Genomic DNA, 16213 nt, shown 5'->3' with positions numbered 1-16213 from the left:
GCCAAGGAAACATTGACTATCATCTCCCAGGGATGCATATAATGAATTAATTAGCGACCCAGGGGAATCAGCATGGTCAGAGGACATGAACTCCCCGAGAAAGGAGAGGCTTTGTCCGTCTCTTGCTGAAGGGCCGTGGATAACACCCAAGTGGCTGCCTGCCCAAAAGCTGAGGCTGTTTGTGCAGATGGGTGCAACCACCACATGTACCCCCCTGGCCTCCGCAGGGAGGACACCAGCCAGCGCTGGTGGGGACACTGTCTAGCTCTGCGCCATCCCAAAGGAGCCCGACTTTGCTTTCTCGTTGGGTTTTATCTTTCTTTCCACTTTCCTAGTGCATAATTGTCCCTTTTTCTGGGCTTGCACATCCTGTGTGCAGAAGCATGCCACGTCTTGGCAATGGCTTATTCTTCCTTGCCTTGGGCTGGTTATGCAGATAAAGCACAGTAAGGCCCAAAATAACATTTTATGTGGCTTAATATGGATCCCTTGGTTACATCAGGACCTCTGGTTGTTGTTTACTTAGGGGCTATTGGTACTGGCCTGCCTGCTCCCCATTCACGGACTGTCAGCATGCACGTCCATGGGTAGAGGCAAGGGAATTGCCAAAAGGAGCAATTCTGTGAGCGAGGGCAGTTCCCTGGGTTAAGACCATATGTTCTAGGGGTGTCTGTGGATCTCAGGTGCTTCATTTTCCGTGTGGAGTTGCTGGAAAAAAAATACTGTCTACGCTGTGCTCCTCCGCTATTCATTCAGATGTCAATCTGTGGCCATGGTGGCGAAAGGGTTTCCAAGGCAAGGTCAGCTTCTGCCTAGGTGGCTTGGAGGGTAGATCAAGTTCATGGTCATCCTACAAAATCCCTTGCACTGAGAAGTCCCCTTAAAGAGAACTTGGAGGATCTCCATCACCTTAGTATGTGAACCAAAACAGTCATGTTCCCAGAGCTCCTGTGTCAACAGGGAAGTACGTGTCACCATGTCACGCTGGACATCGTCCCACGCTGGGCATATTCGGGTGCAAAACTCTCACTGCATCCTGTGGCACTGGGGTGTTACTGGCTCGCCTGGGAGCACGTAAGAAGAGCGCAGCTGAGTGAGGGCATGAACTGGCATCTTCTGAGAACAGAGCTCTATTAGATACTGAAGTTAGCTGTGGTGACATGTTCCCTAAAAAAAAAAAAAAAATCACTTCTGAAAATGTATGAAGTATACCTGCAAATATAAATATATACATATGATATATGATATATTGAATATATAAATATAGGCACTCACTTCATTTCCATGCGCTCTATTCCCTGTGTTTTAAAAGCTAACCTTCCACACTACAGAGGAAGGTGGATTTTTGATAAATTTTTCATTTTCTACATTGACGAAGTTGCAAACACATACACTTTTGCTATATAAAAGGCATTCATTCGCTACACATTCACATGGGTTGTCTTCTCCCTTTAACAGCCACCAAAGAGAAATACATCATTGCTCACGCTGGGCTGGAAGTTGAGGATTTGCTCCTTGCCTTTATGTTCAGCAGAGCTGAGGCCGAATAGGGGCTGCTGCAGCGGATCCGGCATCTCTGCCGGCTGGGACAGCCAAGCCAGGAGAAGGTCACGTCAGATGGGACTCGACTCACCGTTGTTGTTGTACGCTGCTGACTCAGGGCGCTGATGCTCAGCATCCTGGTACCGCTTGGAGCCATCTGGGTGGGATGGTAGGATGGACAATACTCAAAGACCAGGTTTTCCCCAGCCTTAGCCTGGTTTTGCATGTGCTTTGCAGGCTCTTGGGGGAGAAGGCTGTGCTGATGCTTTGCAGGTGATCTAGAGCTGAGACGCCCTCCCCCTGGGGTGTGTGTGGGAAATAACGCCCTCATGATGTCAGGTAATGGCGTATTGATGAGGAGAGGGAAGAGGTGATGCTTTCAGCATGGGCTTTCCCAGTCCTTAGGGGAGAAGGATGGCTGTACACAGCTGCTGCACTTAGAATTACGGAATGGTTTGGGTTGGAAAGGACCTCAAAGATCATCTAGTTCCAACCCCCTGCCATGGGCAGGGACACCCTCCACTAGCCCACGTTGCCCAAAGCCCCATCCAACCTGGTCTTAAACACTTCCAGGGAGGGGGCATCCACAACCTCTCTGGGCAACTTGTGCCAGTGCCTCACCACCCTCACAGGGAAGAATTTCGTCCTAATATCTCATCTAAATCTCCCCTCTTTTAGTTTTTCACCTGGGGGGGTAAAAAATGGCATCAAAGTGGGACTTGGGTGTAAAGCACCCCAGGAAGAAGGATCACCTTTTTGGCTCTGAGTGTGTTTCTTATGCAAAATTCACTGTTACTCGTGCTGACAGTGTTGTCTCGAAGCTATCCGCTCTCTGATCTGCTCTTTTGCTCCAATTGAAGACCTTGTGCCTCCCTTTCCTATCCACATCTAGGCTGTGTCATTTCTCTCTCTCCTCTCATGCTGTCCTCTTTATCCCTCATCTTTCCACCCGATTAAACTCCACCTTGCCCCACTTTCTGCCCGACCAAACCCCCTGCTCTTCTTTCTGTCCCTCAGCATCTTCCCTCACCTTTGTCGACCTCCTCTTCCCCATGCCCCACGAATCTCTCTTGTATTTTCAAGAGTGTCAGCTTGGGGAGGGGGGGGCGTGCAGTGGGAAGGATCGTGCCCACAGAGGAGGTTGCGCTCGCCCATCTAATAACATACGTATCAGACACCTTTCCCTTGAGATGGCAGCCCTCTGGAAGCCCAAGACGAACCTTTCAACAAGATTAAAGAGATGGTATTAATTGCTATCGATCACAGGTCAACAAATTAAATTGCATCTGCAACTGCATCTCTGAAAGGTCTAAATGGGAAGAGTAGTTAATGGGTCTGGCTGGCCCTGAGCTGTGATTAATTAAAGGGAGAAATGGACTAAAACATAAAGAAAAAAAAATAAAAGGCAGAAAGGAAGGAGATTGAGATGAAGCTGAAACTCCCTGGTTCTGAAAAAAAAAAAAAATCGTGTATCTGGAGAGAGCTCGACTTCAGTTCTGGATTCACCCTTTCTGGCCTGCGCCGGGCTGCTATGAAACGGTGCTGGTGGCAATGATTTTGGGGGCTGTTGCTCCAGGCGCCCCAGGTGCTGTGGAAACACTGCCCAGCCACGACCAGGCGACTCTTCCACATCAACCCCAGAAAAGCCGATCTGTGCCCGCCTGTGACCCCAGACCTTGCCCCCCCCGCCGCCTTGGTGCTCGCGGAGAGCAAGGGGATCCCTCAGCAGGAGCACGTGCCCAGCGCCGCTGGATTCGGGGGAATCGGATCCCTCCTGGTCTAAGCCAGCGGCTCACAGAGACCTCGCAGGAACATCTGTGATGGGATCTACAGGGCTTCCCCCCCTCATTTCACCCAAACGCACGCTCCAGCTCCCCGTGCGTGGTCCTTGGGGCGTCTCCCTGCCATCAACTTTTTTTGTAAAAGTACTCCTGGGTGGGAGTAAGGGTGCTCCCGTGACTCCCTGGGAAATAATGAAGTAGCACAGCATGGAATGGAGATGGTGCTTAATTAATAATGAAGAAAATAATAATATGTGGCACGTATAGTGCTGTACTTGTTCCAAGCACTGTACAAATATTAACTACAGTAATTAAGCTGTAATTAATTAGAGTAACTACTAATCAGTGTAAATAATGATGCATCTGGAGGTACCAAATGGAGTTTGTGAACTGAAAGCAAATTTCCATGTTCAGGAAATGGCATCAAACATACAATGACACCAGAAAAAAGGCAAAAACATATGGAGGTTAAAGCAAGAGCCTGGGAGCTGCGTCGGTCCAAGACGGCTCCCCAAAAGGGAATCCCGCTTTGGCAGGAAATTTGTGACAAAGCAAAACGGATTTACTGCTTTACTCATTTATTGCCGAGGAGCTCCCTGGGCAACCCGTCCCACCCATAGGCCTTTCAGAGCTCCTTCCAGGCTCCAAGCCCGCTCTCCCCAGCCCAGCCGCACGGCGGCACCCCAGGGACTCGGGGGCTGGAGCGAGGGATGCGACGGGGAGTTGGGAGCTTGATGGGGGGAGGATCAGCAGAGTAAAATACACCACAAATATATAATTTTAGGGTTTTGGTTTGGTTTTTTTTTTTTCTGGTTCACACACTTTATATTTAACAAAATAATTTTTTAATAATATAGTCTTTTACACAGCAAATATTGTTTCTCGACACCCCCCCCCCCCATTTTTTACAGAATAAGTGTGGTTTTTTTTTCTTTTCTCACTAGTTTCAGGCACACTATTGTTTGAAATTTTTGAAACCGGATAGTCATTGACAGGCAACAGCTTACGAAGAAATGCGGCAATGACTTCTTTAATGGTACCAGTTCGACTCGCCGGAAGCCAACGCTCAGCCAAAATACGGCAATCACTGCGCTAGTGCTTGTCCTACCCCACCCCCCCACCCCTGCCCTCCGGTAAAATGCAAAAACGGGGAAGAAATAAAAATATAAAGGCAACAGTGTGCATAAACCGAGACCGACCGTGCCGACCCTCTTCGGCGGAGGATGCCGTAAGGAGGGTTTGCTGCCGTCGCTGGTAAGAGCAGGTGCTGGACTGAAGTCGGAACAAAACAAGCGCCATCGCCCTAATGGCCAAAAAGCAGCAAACCAGGCGCGGGCGGTGACAGGGAAGGCTCCTGCGCTCACCTGGGCAGGGCAGAGCAGGGAAACGACATCGGTGGCTTTTCTCTCACGGCGTCGCTTGGAAGCCGCAGCCTGAGAAAGCGGGAGGTGCCAAAAAGCCTGAAGGGGACCCTTCCTCGGAGCGACGGGGACCGCTGGCAGCAACCGCAGGGACCTCTCCTCCCAGCAGGCAGGTAGCCGCTTTCTGGAGACACCCTTCAGTGGGAGCAGATGCCCGTCCCCAGCCCCCCCGTGCACCCTGACTGCTTTATCCCCAGCAGCGCAGGTGCCCCCGGGACTGGGGGAGAGCCGGGGCAGCTCCCTCAGGCTGCAGCGCCAGCTAAGCCGGTTCAGTGCTGGCGCAGCGATGGGACGTTTCGGGAAACCTCCCTAAGGGCGGCGGGCAGAGGGGAGGGATCAGCTATTTTCATTTGGACTCTCAGTGGCCGAGTCCCGCTGTCGCTGAAATCAATGCAACGATGCCCTTGGCTCCAGCGACGGAGCACGGCAGGAGAACGCCAGCTCATCCCCGAGAGCCGGCGGAACCACGGCACGGGTGGGACCCTCTTCCCTCTGCTCCGCCACCACCGCCCCAGCCAGGCATCACGCAGAGACAACCCAGGGAAGACGTTGCTTTTTTCTTTTTTTTTTTTTGTGCCTTTCCAACGCTTCTGGCTCACTGCCCCCGCCTGCCCAGGCAGCCGGTGTTGGCTCGTACTGCGATCAAGGCCATGGTGACTGCGTAGGTGTCTTCAACTTTATTGTCCCCACTCAGTGGAGAAAGTGTAACACAGATACAGCTCGTGCCTTGGGTGTCCGGTTGTATACCTGTGCATCTACCTCGGTCCTTATACAGGTTACGTTTCAGTTGGGGGGTTTTTTTTAAACCCCTTCCTCCCCTTTTAACTTCTGCCTCCCTCTTGCCCTTACCGGCCCTCCCCCTTATAGACATGATAAAGATGATCCATCGCTTCGCTCACAGCTGTATTGCCCCAACGATCCCAGCTTAGGAAAAAGGCTTAAAAAAAAAAAAAAAAAAGTCACAATAGCAAAAAAACCCCCCCTTAAATAAATAAACGTGAAAAACCCCACGATCCACATTGTAGAAAGTGAGAGCGGTGAATCGATCGGCGTCTTGGAGGCGACAGCAGTCCAAGAACTTGCTTGGGCCATTTGTTTTTTGGGGTTTTTTTGTTTGTTTGTTTGTTTTTTTCCTTTGTTCCTCCCCAAATCTGACCACCGCATCCCTCTCAAGCACTGATAATTACAAAAGCAGAGTAGATACCTAGATACCGGATACATAGTGTGTAAAGCGAGAGAAGAGCAGGAGCGGGGGGAGAGGGAGACCCTTCCCCACGAGTAAAAATCTCTGCTTGTGTGAAACCCTCACAGGTTTTGCTGGTGACCCTGTTGCAGCTGGCGGGAGGTCGGACGCGTGTGCAGCGTCGAAGCTGATCCTTCCTCATCGTCGTCATCATCATCATCATCATCAGCGGGGCGTTTGGCTGGCGGGGGGGTTGGGGGGGGGGGTTTTGCCGCTACAGAGCCTGCTTGCCCTGGCACTCGCGCTTGGAGCACTGCGCCGGCTTCCACCAGTCCCCGTTGTGGCAGTGGCAGATGTTGCAGTCGTCCACCTTCACTTCGATGCCGGCGGGAATTATCGTGGTTCCTGCAAAGCAGTTCGGACCTGCAAAAACACACGGGAGGAATAGAAAGAAACACGTTTTGTCTGGTTTGGTTTGGTTTTGGATCGGGGGTAGCGGCTGTGCTAGAAGTGCCTGGGAGCAGGCAGGCGCTCAGCCCCAGCCCCTCGCTGCGCTCTGGCCAAAATCAGCAGCGATGCTCCCAGCCCGCTCGGTGCCAAGCATTCGCCCCACGCCCAGCGCTTGTCTCTTTTTTTTTTTTTTCTTTGGCTGCCCCTCAAGCACTAAGGGGAAGGGAAAAACAAACAAACAAAAAAAAAGGTCTTGAAAATTTCCTTCTCCTGTTTCTTTACCCACCCGCTAGTACAAATGGCATCGGATGCCACATGGCTGCACCCGGCTTTGTCTACTCAGTTGCCCGCTAATTTACTACCGCTTTCTCCTAAAATTTGGCTGGAAGATGGACAAGGCCTTGAGGACAAGCATCAGGACACAGCCCAGCCTTTGCTGCTCTCACCCGGTGAGCCTGCGTCGAGCTGCAGGACCAGAGCCGCTTCATCCCCCCCCAGACCGCGGCAGCCCTGCCCGAACGCCCGGTAACCCCAGCGACCGCCCCCCCGCCCCAGCTCAGGGCTATCAACCATAAATGATTTATAGCATCAAAGTAACAAAAATAATTCACCTCCCAAATAAGCTTTCTGATAAAATCTGGTTTTTTTTCTCAAGGGAGATTCCTTTAATCTGCTCATTGCTGGTAATTTTTTGGGCTTCTTTATTACACAATATCAAAGCTGAGCAGCAAGTCAGCGAGAATCTCCTTTTCCTCCTCCCAAAAGCCCGGTGAGTACCCATCGCCCAGCTGTCCCTCTGCAAACCCTCTCGCTCCTGCCTCAGCTAGCGCTGGGAATTAATGTCAGAGCCAGCAGCGCACGGATTAAAAAAAAAAAAAAAAAAATAAAATCGGGGAGGTCGTATACGTGGCAGCAGGGAAGCGCGAAGACATTTGAAAAGTGGCTGGAGCGCTGCTCCAAAACGTCACCCCCTCGGCTGGCCACTGGTTTGAATCTATGCCTCCCGCGCACGAGGGGCGTTCGACAGATGACAGTGCATACAGGCAGGAGACGGCGGGCAAGCCCTTAGTGCTTACAGAAGGGCTTACGGCTGCTTGAAAGGGAAACCAGGGTCCCTCCGTGGCTGGCAACGGGCTGAGCTGTAGCCAACCCAGTGCTAGGGTCTCACGTTTTACAGTCTCGGAGAATCACTCATTTCATCTCGCTGATTTATTAGTGCCCTGACTTTATTAAGATGCTCCTCAGGATCCTATGTTTAAGCTCAACCACAAGTTTCACAGGGCTGGGCTTAACCAGACGTGGGCAATTCGGGTCCCTGCGGAGCCCAAATGGTGCCTGGATGTTGTTTGTGTTCAAGTGACCTCCTCCCCTTCCTTAAAGGCCTCTTCAAACGCAGATCAGCTCTACAGCAACTTTTCCTGGCCGTCTTAATGAAGCCACAGCAGAAGGGCCTGAGAAAGGTGGCTCTGATGGCTCCTGCACCAGAATTTGGGGTGACCGAGCGCACCCCAGGGCTGCGGCTTCCTCCCACGGGCAGGACCTGGGAAGGCAGGCTCTGACGCTGGGATGGTCTGTGTCTCGCCATGCAAGGGGGACGGTGCCTCCTCCTTTGCCCGGCCAGCACGTGAAGCCGTCAGGACGCCAGGAAGAAGCAGGCTTTTGCTCCAGCAAGGAACTTCAAGACCACTTGTTGAGCTAGAGCTGAGGCTACACTGGTCTGGTGGCGGTTGAGGAGCAGTGCATTGGGCATGGGGATGTTCTAAGTCTGCTCTGAGCTGGGCTTTGGGCTGGACAACCTCCAAAGGTCCCCTCCAACCTCGGTCACTCCACAGTGCGAAGAACTTCAAAGCCAGGAGTTACCAGCCAAGGACATGCAGCGGCACAGAAAAGCCGAACTCTACGTATGCACACACACACACAGAGTATGTGTTGTCCTTTACATCCGTGTGGTTGAAAAAGTCATGACCTGTTTCGGTCACAAGCTGAAGATTTCCCAAGTCAGCGTCTCTCCGGAAGACACGATCCCGGTTGGAAAGGCCGTGATCCCAACTGCGCTATCTCTCCGGCAACCCGCTGAAGTTGTCACTTCTTCCCACGGCTTTTGGGTCCCTGCGCTGGCTGCGCCGCCGCCTCTGCTCTTCGTCGCAGATTTTAATCCTCTGCTTTGGCGAGTCTGGTGGGTGCTGTCGTGTTACGACACCCAGCGTGGGCTTCGCCATCAGGTTGGCTCGTTTGCTGCTGTTAAATGTCCAGGGTTCAAATGCAATGGAGATACAGTAATTGGAGCTGGCCGTATTTAAAGTTGAAGGAAGCGCCTGTCCCTCTTTAACAGGATGCTCTGATTGCCTGCCGATGTCAGGGACACCACACAACAGCCTGCTCCGTGCTCCCAGAGCAAAAACCCTTTTTCATTAAAATTTAAACAAAACCGCTTCCTCTGGAGATTAGGGTGGTAAAGAAAAGGTGAAGATTGTTTTCTCTCTTGTTGCCCTGTGGCTGCCTGTTAATCATCTCCTTCGAGAAGCCAATACTGCCTCGACACCCACACGCGTCTCCAGACACGGCCTTCTCCGGGCGCCGAACGACGGCGGATTTATAGCACCGCCAGCCTGTTCAACGCGGCTGCAAACACACAGGAGGCCGGCGGTGACGGGAGCCGGCGTGTTTTCTCACTCACAGGTGGGTCAGACTTCGCTGCCCAGCCTGGGTTTGGGGACCCCGTGCCCCCTTCATCGGGTTTTGGCTGCATCCACGCGCTGAAACGCCGCAGGGGCAGAGCGTGGCGTCACACGGTCACACACGGTCGGCCGAGAGCGAGTTGGGACTGGCTGATGGGGGACTGCAAACTGGGGAAAAGCTTATTTTCCCTTGCATCCTGCTTATCTGTCCATCCCAGGGCTGCTCCATCGCAGCCACAGCTGCCCTTCCTCCTCCTCCCGGTAGCCCCAGGTCCCTTCTCCCTCTTGAGCTGTCCCCAAGAGGGTCATTTGGAAAAAAAAAAAAAAATAATCATTAAACACCCCTCATTAACATCCCTGTCCCAGAGCCGAGAAGCAGAAAGCAGACACCACGCTGAAAAGAGGAAGGCGATGTACTAAAGGCATCACCTGTGCCTTTGAGGTCCCTGGTAGAGGGGATCACTCATTTTGGGGACAGCACTGCAGGAACAACGTCCCTGCCCCGGCCAAGGACATAGGGCGGCTCTGCAAAAGTAGTAATTAAACACTACTAACCTGCCCCTCTGATCTCTGCCATCTATTGAGCCAGGAAGGACCTGGCAAGCGCCTCTGCGTCTAACAGAAAATCCTTGGGATGCTGCCGCCCCCACCCCCCCCTCCCAAAGGGGCTGGGCGAGGGGAAGAGAAAAAATTGCAGCTATTTTGGATAAATCCCAGGGACTGAAGGCCGGGAGGCACGGCGGGGGACGGCCAAACCAGCCCTCGCTGATGCAGCACCGAGCATCCCTGGGCTGGCCGGCTAAACGTCGCCGGCGCACACACAGGAAGGAGCTGTACAGAGGCTGAACCGAGGGGGGAAATTCCAGCAAGTGGGTTTGTTTTCCTTTTTCTTGGCTTTTCACAAAATGGATGAAAACCTGGCTTTGGGCTCTACTGACATCTGCCCTCCTATGAGATGTTTTGCTGCCGTTTCAGGACATCCATCGCTTCTGTCAGACCTTAGTACTTTTAATTTAGGCCAACACTACCACAGCTCTGGACCTTTTTTTTTTTAATTCCAGCACTCTCTCACAACAGCCACCTCTGCGTTGCCACAGTAAAATGTTTTCTTTTGCCCACCACAGCAAGCTGCAGGGAGGATTTTTGCAGCCTTTCTCCCCCACCCGCTATCCCCACCCCTACAGAAATGTGGATTTCTAACGGAAGGCAAAATTTCCACATCGCATTTCTGCTGATTCCACTTAAATTCCCACTGACCGGAATCACTGAAATCCAATTTTCCAGCACAGTCGCTGTCATCCAGCCCCCTTTTTTCCCCAACTAAACTTCTCCCACCTTTATACTGGAAAAGTGGATCCTGTTGGTCCAAACTGGGACGCAGCGAGTGTCGTGCCCGTGGCTGAGGCATGAGAAAGATGCACTCGGAGAGGGACGCTGCCGAAATTGAGTTGAAAATATGCCCCAGCATATCTGCAGCGGAGCTAACCAGACTCCTTTAAGTTCTCTAATATTTATTTTTTTCCTCCCTTAGATGAACCTCCCAACGTTTCAAAAGCTCGGTGCCCCAAACCTGTGCTGCTGGGGACTGTCCTGAGCTTTTCCCACGGTGGCTTTGTGCTGCTCGGAGGAGCAGGCAGTGACCAGGATCTGCCAAATTGATGTTAAAAAAAAAAAAAAAAACCAAAAAAAAAAAACCCCAAAAAACCCAACACAAAGAATGCGACAGAACAGCAACGGGGTGGGGTTTTTATTATTAACCAAGGGAAGACGCTGCTCAGAACCCTTTGATGACATGTCAAGCACATCGAGACAGTTACTTACGCTAATAGCAGTAGGAAGAAGAAGCTGCTTTGGGCAAGGGCTGGCGTCCTGGTCTTTGTAAAAGCACCATGAGCCACGATGGCACTGAAAACAGGACGGTAATCGGCCTTTTCGCTTTGCTCAGGGAGACCGATGGGAGAAGTTTGCTGCTCCCACAGACAACGTAATTGCGAGGTTTGCTTTGCTTAACATAATTAATACGCATAAAGGCCCACAGCACCCGGGGCTGTTTGCTAGAACAACTGCGGAGATTTTTATGGAGACGTATTAGGGATGTTGAGATGCTGTTTAAACAGGAGAGACGTAGAAAAATCATATGTGGCCTGTCGTTTGGGAAGAGCGACGGCAAATTTTGCAAGTGTACGCGTAAGACCAGATACCTGGGTGACGGCCCACGTTGTGCTGCGGAACTGCACCCCCGGTACGGAGGGGATACGTCTGATCGCCCGCGCGGGCATTAATGCGCGCCTGCTACGTCATGCGGTGCTACCCAAGGGTGTGAGACTAAGCCCTCTCAGCAGCACGGCGGTGCTTAAAGAAACTCCGAAGCCCCCTGACCTGACGCTCCCTATCACGCTGGAAGAAACCGGCAGCCCAAACGCAAGAGGAGCGGCCATCCCAGCTCACGAGCAAACTGCACCTTCTGCACGATCCCCACCACAGCGCTACGGGCACGCGGAGAAAAACATCCTGAATTCGACAGCACCCCGCAAGGATACTGAGGTAAAGCCGGGAATCGCAGGCGCATGGGATGTGATGCTCTCCAACGCCATGAGCACACAGCGTCACGGTGCTCGGTGCCGAACACCAGCCCGGCTGCAGCCTGCTCCCAGCTGCTTCTCGGGTGGGTTTTACCGAACTCAACGGCTTTGCCCGTGGCTTACAGCAGCTCCAAATTTAGCTTCGTGTGCGCAAAGAAGCAATAAAAGGAAATAAGATGTTAAGCGCCGCAGCAAGCAGAAATCACTTCAGGCCAACTGTGATATTCAGATTTGCCCTGAATAGCATCCCGCCCCAGACAAAGCTCATCGCCTTCGCTGGAACGTCTCATGGCACAACGTCCGAGGAGTGGTATTGCCCTCTCAGTTACATATTTCCCAAAGATAATCCTATGTCTCCCGCCACTCTTTTAAGACCCTCTCCATCCCTTTAGGAAACACTAAGGCTGACGCCAAGAGAATTTAGCTTATTCGGTCAGTGGGTAACGGCAAGGAGAGAGGTGCTGATGGCTATCGCTCTCCAGCTCGCACCAGCAGTTTAGCGAGCTGCTAAACAGCAACTCGGCTGAGCCAGCCGTCCCTCAGGCTCCTGCGGGATGTGTCCCACAATCAGAGTTGCGAGGGATAAGCAGAAACCAGTGGTGTTTCCCGACTATTTAGGAAAGGATACAGCCTGGAAACATCCCCGTGGATGCTCATTCAGCTGAATGAGTCTCGATGACTTTGCTTTCGGAGCTCAACCACGAACGCAACAGGGTGTGTTTTACCGCTGGCAATCTGCGTTGAGCAGGGGGAGCCATTTCTAGTGAACGTGGTCAAGTGTCTTCCCAGTGGGAAGGTGGATTTTTCTTCGCACCTCTCCACAAAGCAGGCTTCATAGGCTTCATGACCATCCCACGCCATAAGCCGTGCTGTCTCCAGTGCCAGTGTCCAGCACTCCCAGCATTGCTCGGCTGAAACAACCACTCGTAAAGCAACAACCACGTGAGGATGACACCCCAAAACCATCACAAGGATGTTTATGGACAACTCCCTGACAGAGAACGAAGCAAAGCGCAGCAGAAATACAAGTGATCCCCAGGCTCTGGGGCAGGAGGCAGAAATCGCTGGCTGCCTGCACCGTGGCACTTTTTTTCCACGTCCAGGTTGAACTCTGCACTCGGGGTGGGGGGGGGGGGAAGAAAAATCAGCATCTTGTTTTTAATGACGGTCACCATTCCTGGAGGTTAACACGGCTCCTCTCTGCTGATCCCACAGGATCTTTTCAAAATGTTCATTTAGCGCTCTCAATGCTATTTATGCGATCACTTCAGATTGCAAGAAAAAAGCTCAATTTGCGGCTTTAATTAACGAGTCGAGGAGGGAAGAAGTCTCATTTTCACTGCCTGGTATTGAGACCGCCTGCCCCCCCCCCCCCCCCCGGGGAGCGGAGAAGGCAGCGGGTGAAGCCGGAGGTGAGACATAAAGAAGTCAGCTGCCGATGCTGAGCTTTGCCTTACTGAAAATTAAATTTGGCAATGCTCTGCAGGGAGGGATGAAAACCCCACCAAAAGATAACAACCCTGGAGCTTTTTTGGTGTTAGAAAGAGGCCAAAGCCGAAGATCCTGGCTGAAAGCATGGCTGAAGCCTGAGCGTGCATCGGATACGGGGCTGCCACGACCATGGCATGTGGGGGGGGGGAATGCCCAGGTCTGATCGCTGGTCTGTGGCTAATCACTTCTCTGCCTCCTCCCTGCTGCTGGAGGTGATGTCCCTGTCCTCCAGGCTATGCAGGACATAGCTCCTTGCAGATTAGAGGACATGTGTTCATCCTGCACGTTCCGGCACGTACGCCAGGTGAAGATACCCCTCTGGACCCCTAACTCCATCACCACCCAACCTGCACAAGGGCTCCTGCGGGGCTGGAAATGGGACCATTTCAGGTCAGTACCCCAGTCCAGCTCACCAGCAAGATTCTGAAGGCCCTTCTCCAGCCCGCTCACCCTCTCTGGCAGCAGACCAGCTCTCCTAAGCTGCCCGCACCCAAACACGGACGCTGCCTCAATGCCTCGGCCACCACCGCAATAAAAATCTGGACACTGCTGTGTCTTCGGGAGGGACCGGGAGCCGAGTTCACCAAACTGCACCAGCCTCAGCTCCGCAAATTAAAAAAATCCCTACAGCGGGCACGCGGGGGATGCCGGAGGTGTCAGTCCTCGCCGCCGTAAGCAAAACACTTTGCAGAGCCATCTGCCACCCCAAATGCTAATCGGCTGCACGTCTCAGCTTGGAAGCGCTGCGCGCTGGAGCACGTCAATGTTTTCAGCGTGGGTAGGTGAACGTTGGTCACCAGCACAAACAAGCCATCGCCTGCTGAGCCCCCTCCCGCGCCGCCGCAGACCTGTTGGATGGCAAGCGCATCCTGTGGGGATGAGGAAGCCCTACCCAGCGCGGCGGCTGCCAGAAATGCGGCGTTTCCATCTGGCCGGCGAGGGGGCTCCGTCTCACAGCGGGGTGGGTGGCGAACGGCAGGGCGGGGGGAGGAAGGTAAAAGTGGTACCTTTTTTTTTTTTTTTTTTTTTTTTTTTTTCCTCCCCCAAAAAGCCCACAAGCAAGCGGATGCCGGGATGAAATCGCTGTGGGTTGAGGGATGAGAACCAAGGCAGGCACGGAAAGCTTTGGAGAGGAGGTGTGAGCGAGCACAAGGCGAGTGGTGGCCCCAGCAGCCCCCCGGCCCCTCTGCCATTCAAAACCTCAGGAATCGCTCTGTGTGCTCCATTTTTTTTTTTTTTAGTTGCTCTTGATATTTTAAAATCCCAAAAGAAAGCCCTGCATAGACCTGAAGTACATAGGGGGTGGCGGGGTGTGGGGGGGTGGGTACATATAAGCAAAGCCAAGGACGTTCAAAAGAGCCATTTCCCACAGCCTATTTTTTTTGGTCTTCATTTGCTTTCAGCCAGCATTTTCCTGGAAGGACAGGAGGTTTGCATAAGCTTTCCCACCAAACCTCAGCCTGCTCCAGCCGTCATTCACCAGTGCAGACGGTGCGAAGAGCTCCCGGCAAGGTGGGTATGTCGCTCCTGCCCTCTCCGCTGAAGGGAACCCAAACATGGGTCCGTGCACCGATGGCCCAAGTGATGTTTCTGTGACAAGGCCACCTTCTGCCGGGGATGTTTCCACTTTTAGGCAGAGTATTGCCTGATGATGGCTCTTAGCTGTGGTAACAAGCGTCACCTCCCTGAGGTGATCCCAAGGTGGAAAATTCACTGTTCCTTTGCCGCCTTGTCCAGCCACCCATGGAGAGATGGCACCTCCAATAAATGCTCCCAATTTCACCCTGTTGTCGAAAATATTGCAAAATGAGAGCCTCTTCCGTTTTTATCTGTGGACAAACCCTACTGGCTCTGGCTAAACGCTCCATGGAGTCAACTGGTGGTATCTCCCAGCCATTCGTGAGTTTTCAATCCTGCGCACCATTGCCCCAAAGAATTTCTCTCCTCCGAAGCTGATCTGCAGCTCTTTTCCATCGTTCCTGCATATTTCGCTCCTCACAAGATGATGGTAACAGCCCTTCTCAAGCACTGCCTATTTACATGAGAGAGTTTTCCAGCCTTAATTCACATTGCTGGATGCCTGAAGACACCTAAAAGTTACTTAATCTCTTCATTAAAATATGTGTGTATCTCTGCCGTATCCTTCTCCAATCTAAATCCAAGTTGCTCGCTCTAAGCAAGCCCTACATCATTAAAAGGCGTGCACTAAAAAGGCAAGACCAAGCTGAAAAGCTAAATTCAGGGCAATGGGAGCCTTTCCACTGACTTTTGCCAGCGATGAAGCCACCAGAATCAGTAAGATAAAACACACCTGCAGCTCTCAGCCAGCCCAGCGGGACAGGGATCTCCTGGTAGCCCCATGGCATCTCCCGGCTGTCCCCATGCAGAGATGCTCACACCGCCTGGGCTTTGCTCAGACAACCCCAAGCATCCGCTGCCTTGGAGTCTAATGAATGCAGGGGGCCCGCTCAAGTTCCCTAAATTATGACCTGGCTCCCAGTGACACAGACTGATTTAATCCTTGCTGCTTTGCACCGCGGTTAGAAAATTACTGATAGCTCGTTATCCGTCTTAATCAGGAGCAGCAAACAAATGAGGGACAGGGAGACATCCAGAAGGGAATACAGCGCATTACTCCTCCTTATTGATAGCACAGTTACTTAATTTGATGTGGAGACGTAACTTCAGGCATCACTAAATACTGGAGCAGGAATGTTTTGGTGCAAGGAAGATCTATGGGTGCAATTTAAAAGCAGTCTGTTTAGGAGCGGTGACGTCTACCAGCGCCGATACAGATCTGAGCTGTGCGGACAGACTTGAGATTATCACTCAGCAAGTTAAATAAAGACAGCGGTTCTTCGACAGTTAAAAAAAGCACCGGCTGAAAATTGCAGTCCCCCTCTTCCCTCTTCCTCTGCTGCGCTCAGGGGATGAGCATGACGATGGGGGACCAAGCCCAAGGCTGACGGTCACCCCCAACCTGCCCGTCCCCGGGCAGCGCCGGCATTTGCTTTCTGCCACGCGGCACTGCCCGCGCCGGGGCGGCACCAAACCTCTGCGTTAGCGATTTGGCACGGCTGGCTGC

General features: G+C 52.4%; 1 protein-coding gene across 2 annotated transcripts in view; it reads right to left on the bottom strand.

Annotated features, from left to right (window-relative positions):
• Positions 1-4457: 4457 nt before the first annotated feature.
• The window catches only part of VWC2L (von Willebrand factor C domain containing 2 like), a 55240-nt gene continuing 43484 nt past the window's right edge, over positions 4458-16213 (bottom strand). For both annotated transcript variants that reach the window (XM_054830798.1, XM_054830797.1), the window contains one exon: positions 4458-6350. In XM_054830798.1, coding sequence (XP_054686773.1) covers positions 6202-6350 — 149 coding nt within the window. In that variant the 3' untranslated portion in view covers positions 4458-6201. The remainder of the gene's footprint in view (positions 6351-16213) is intronic.

This window comes from Grus americana, chromosome 6, assembly GCF_028858705.1.
Source record: "Grus americana isolate bGruAme1 chromosome 6, bGruAme1.mat, whole genome shotgun sequence".
NCBI classification, from domain to species: domain Eukaryota; kingdom Metazoa; phylum Chordata; class Aves; order Gruiformes; family Gruidae; genus Grus; species Grus americana.
Note: the sequence above shows the minus strand (reverse complement) of the source record. Positions and strands in the feature narration are given on the sequence as shown.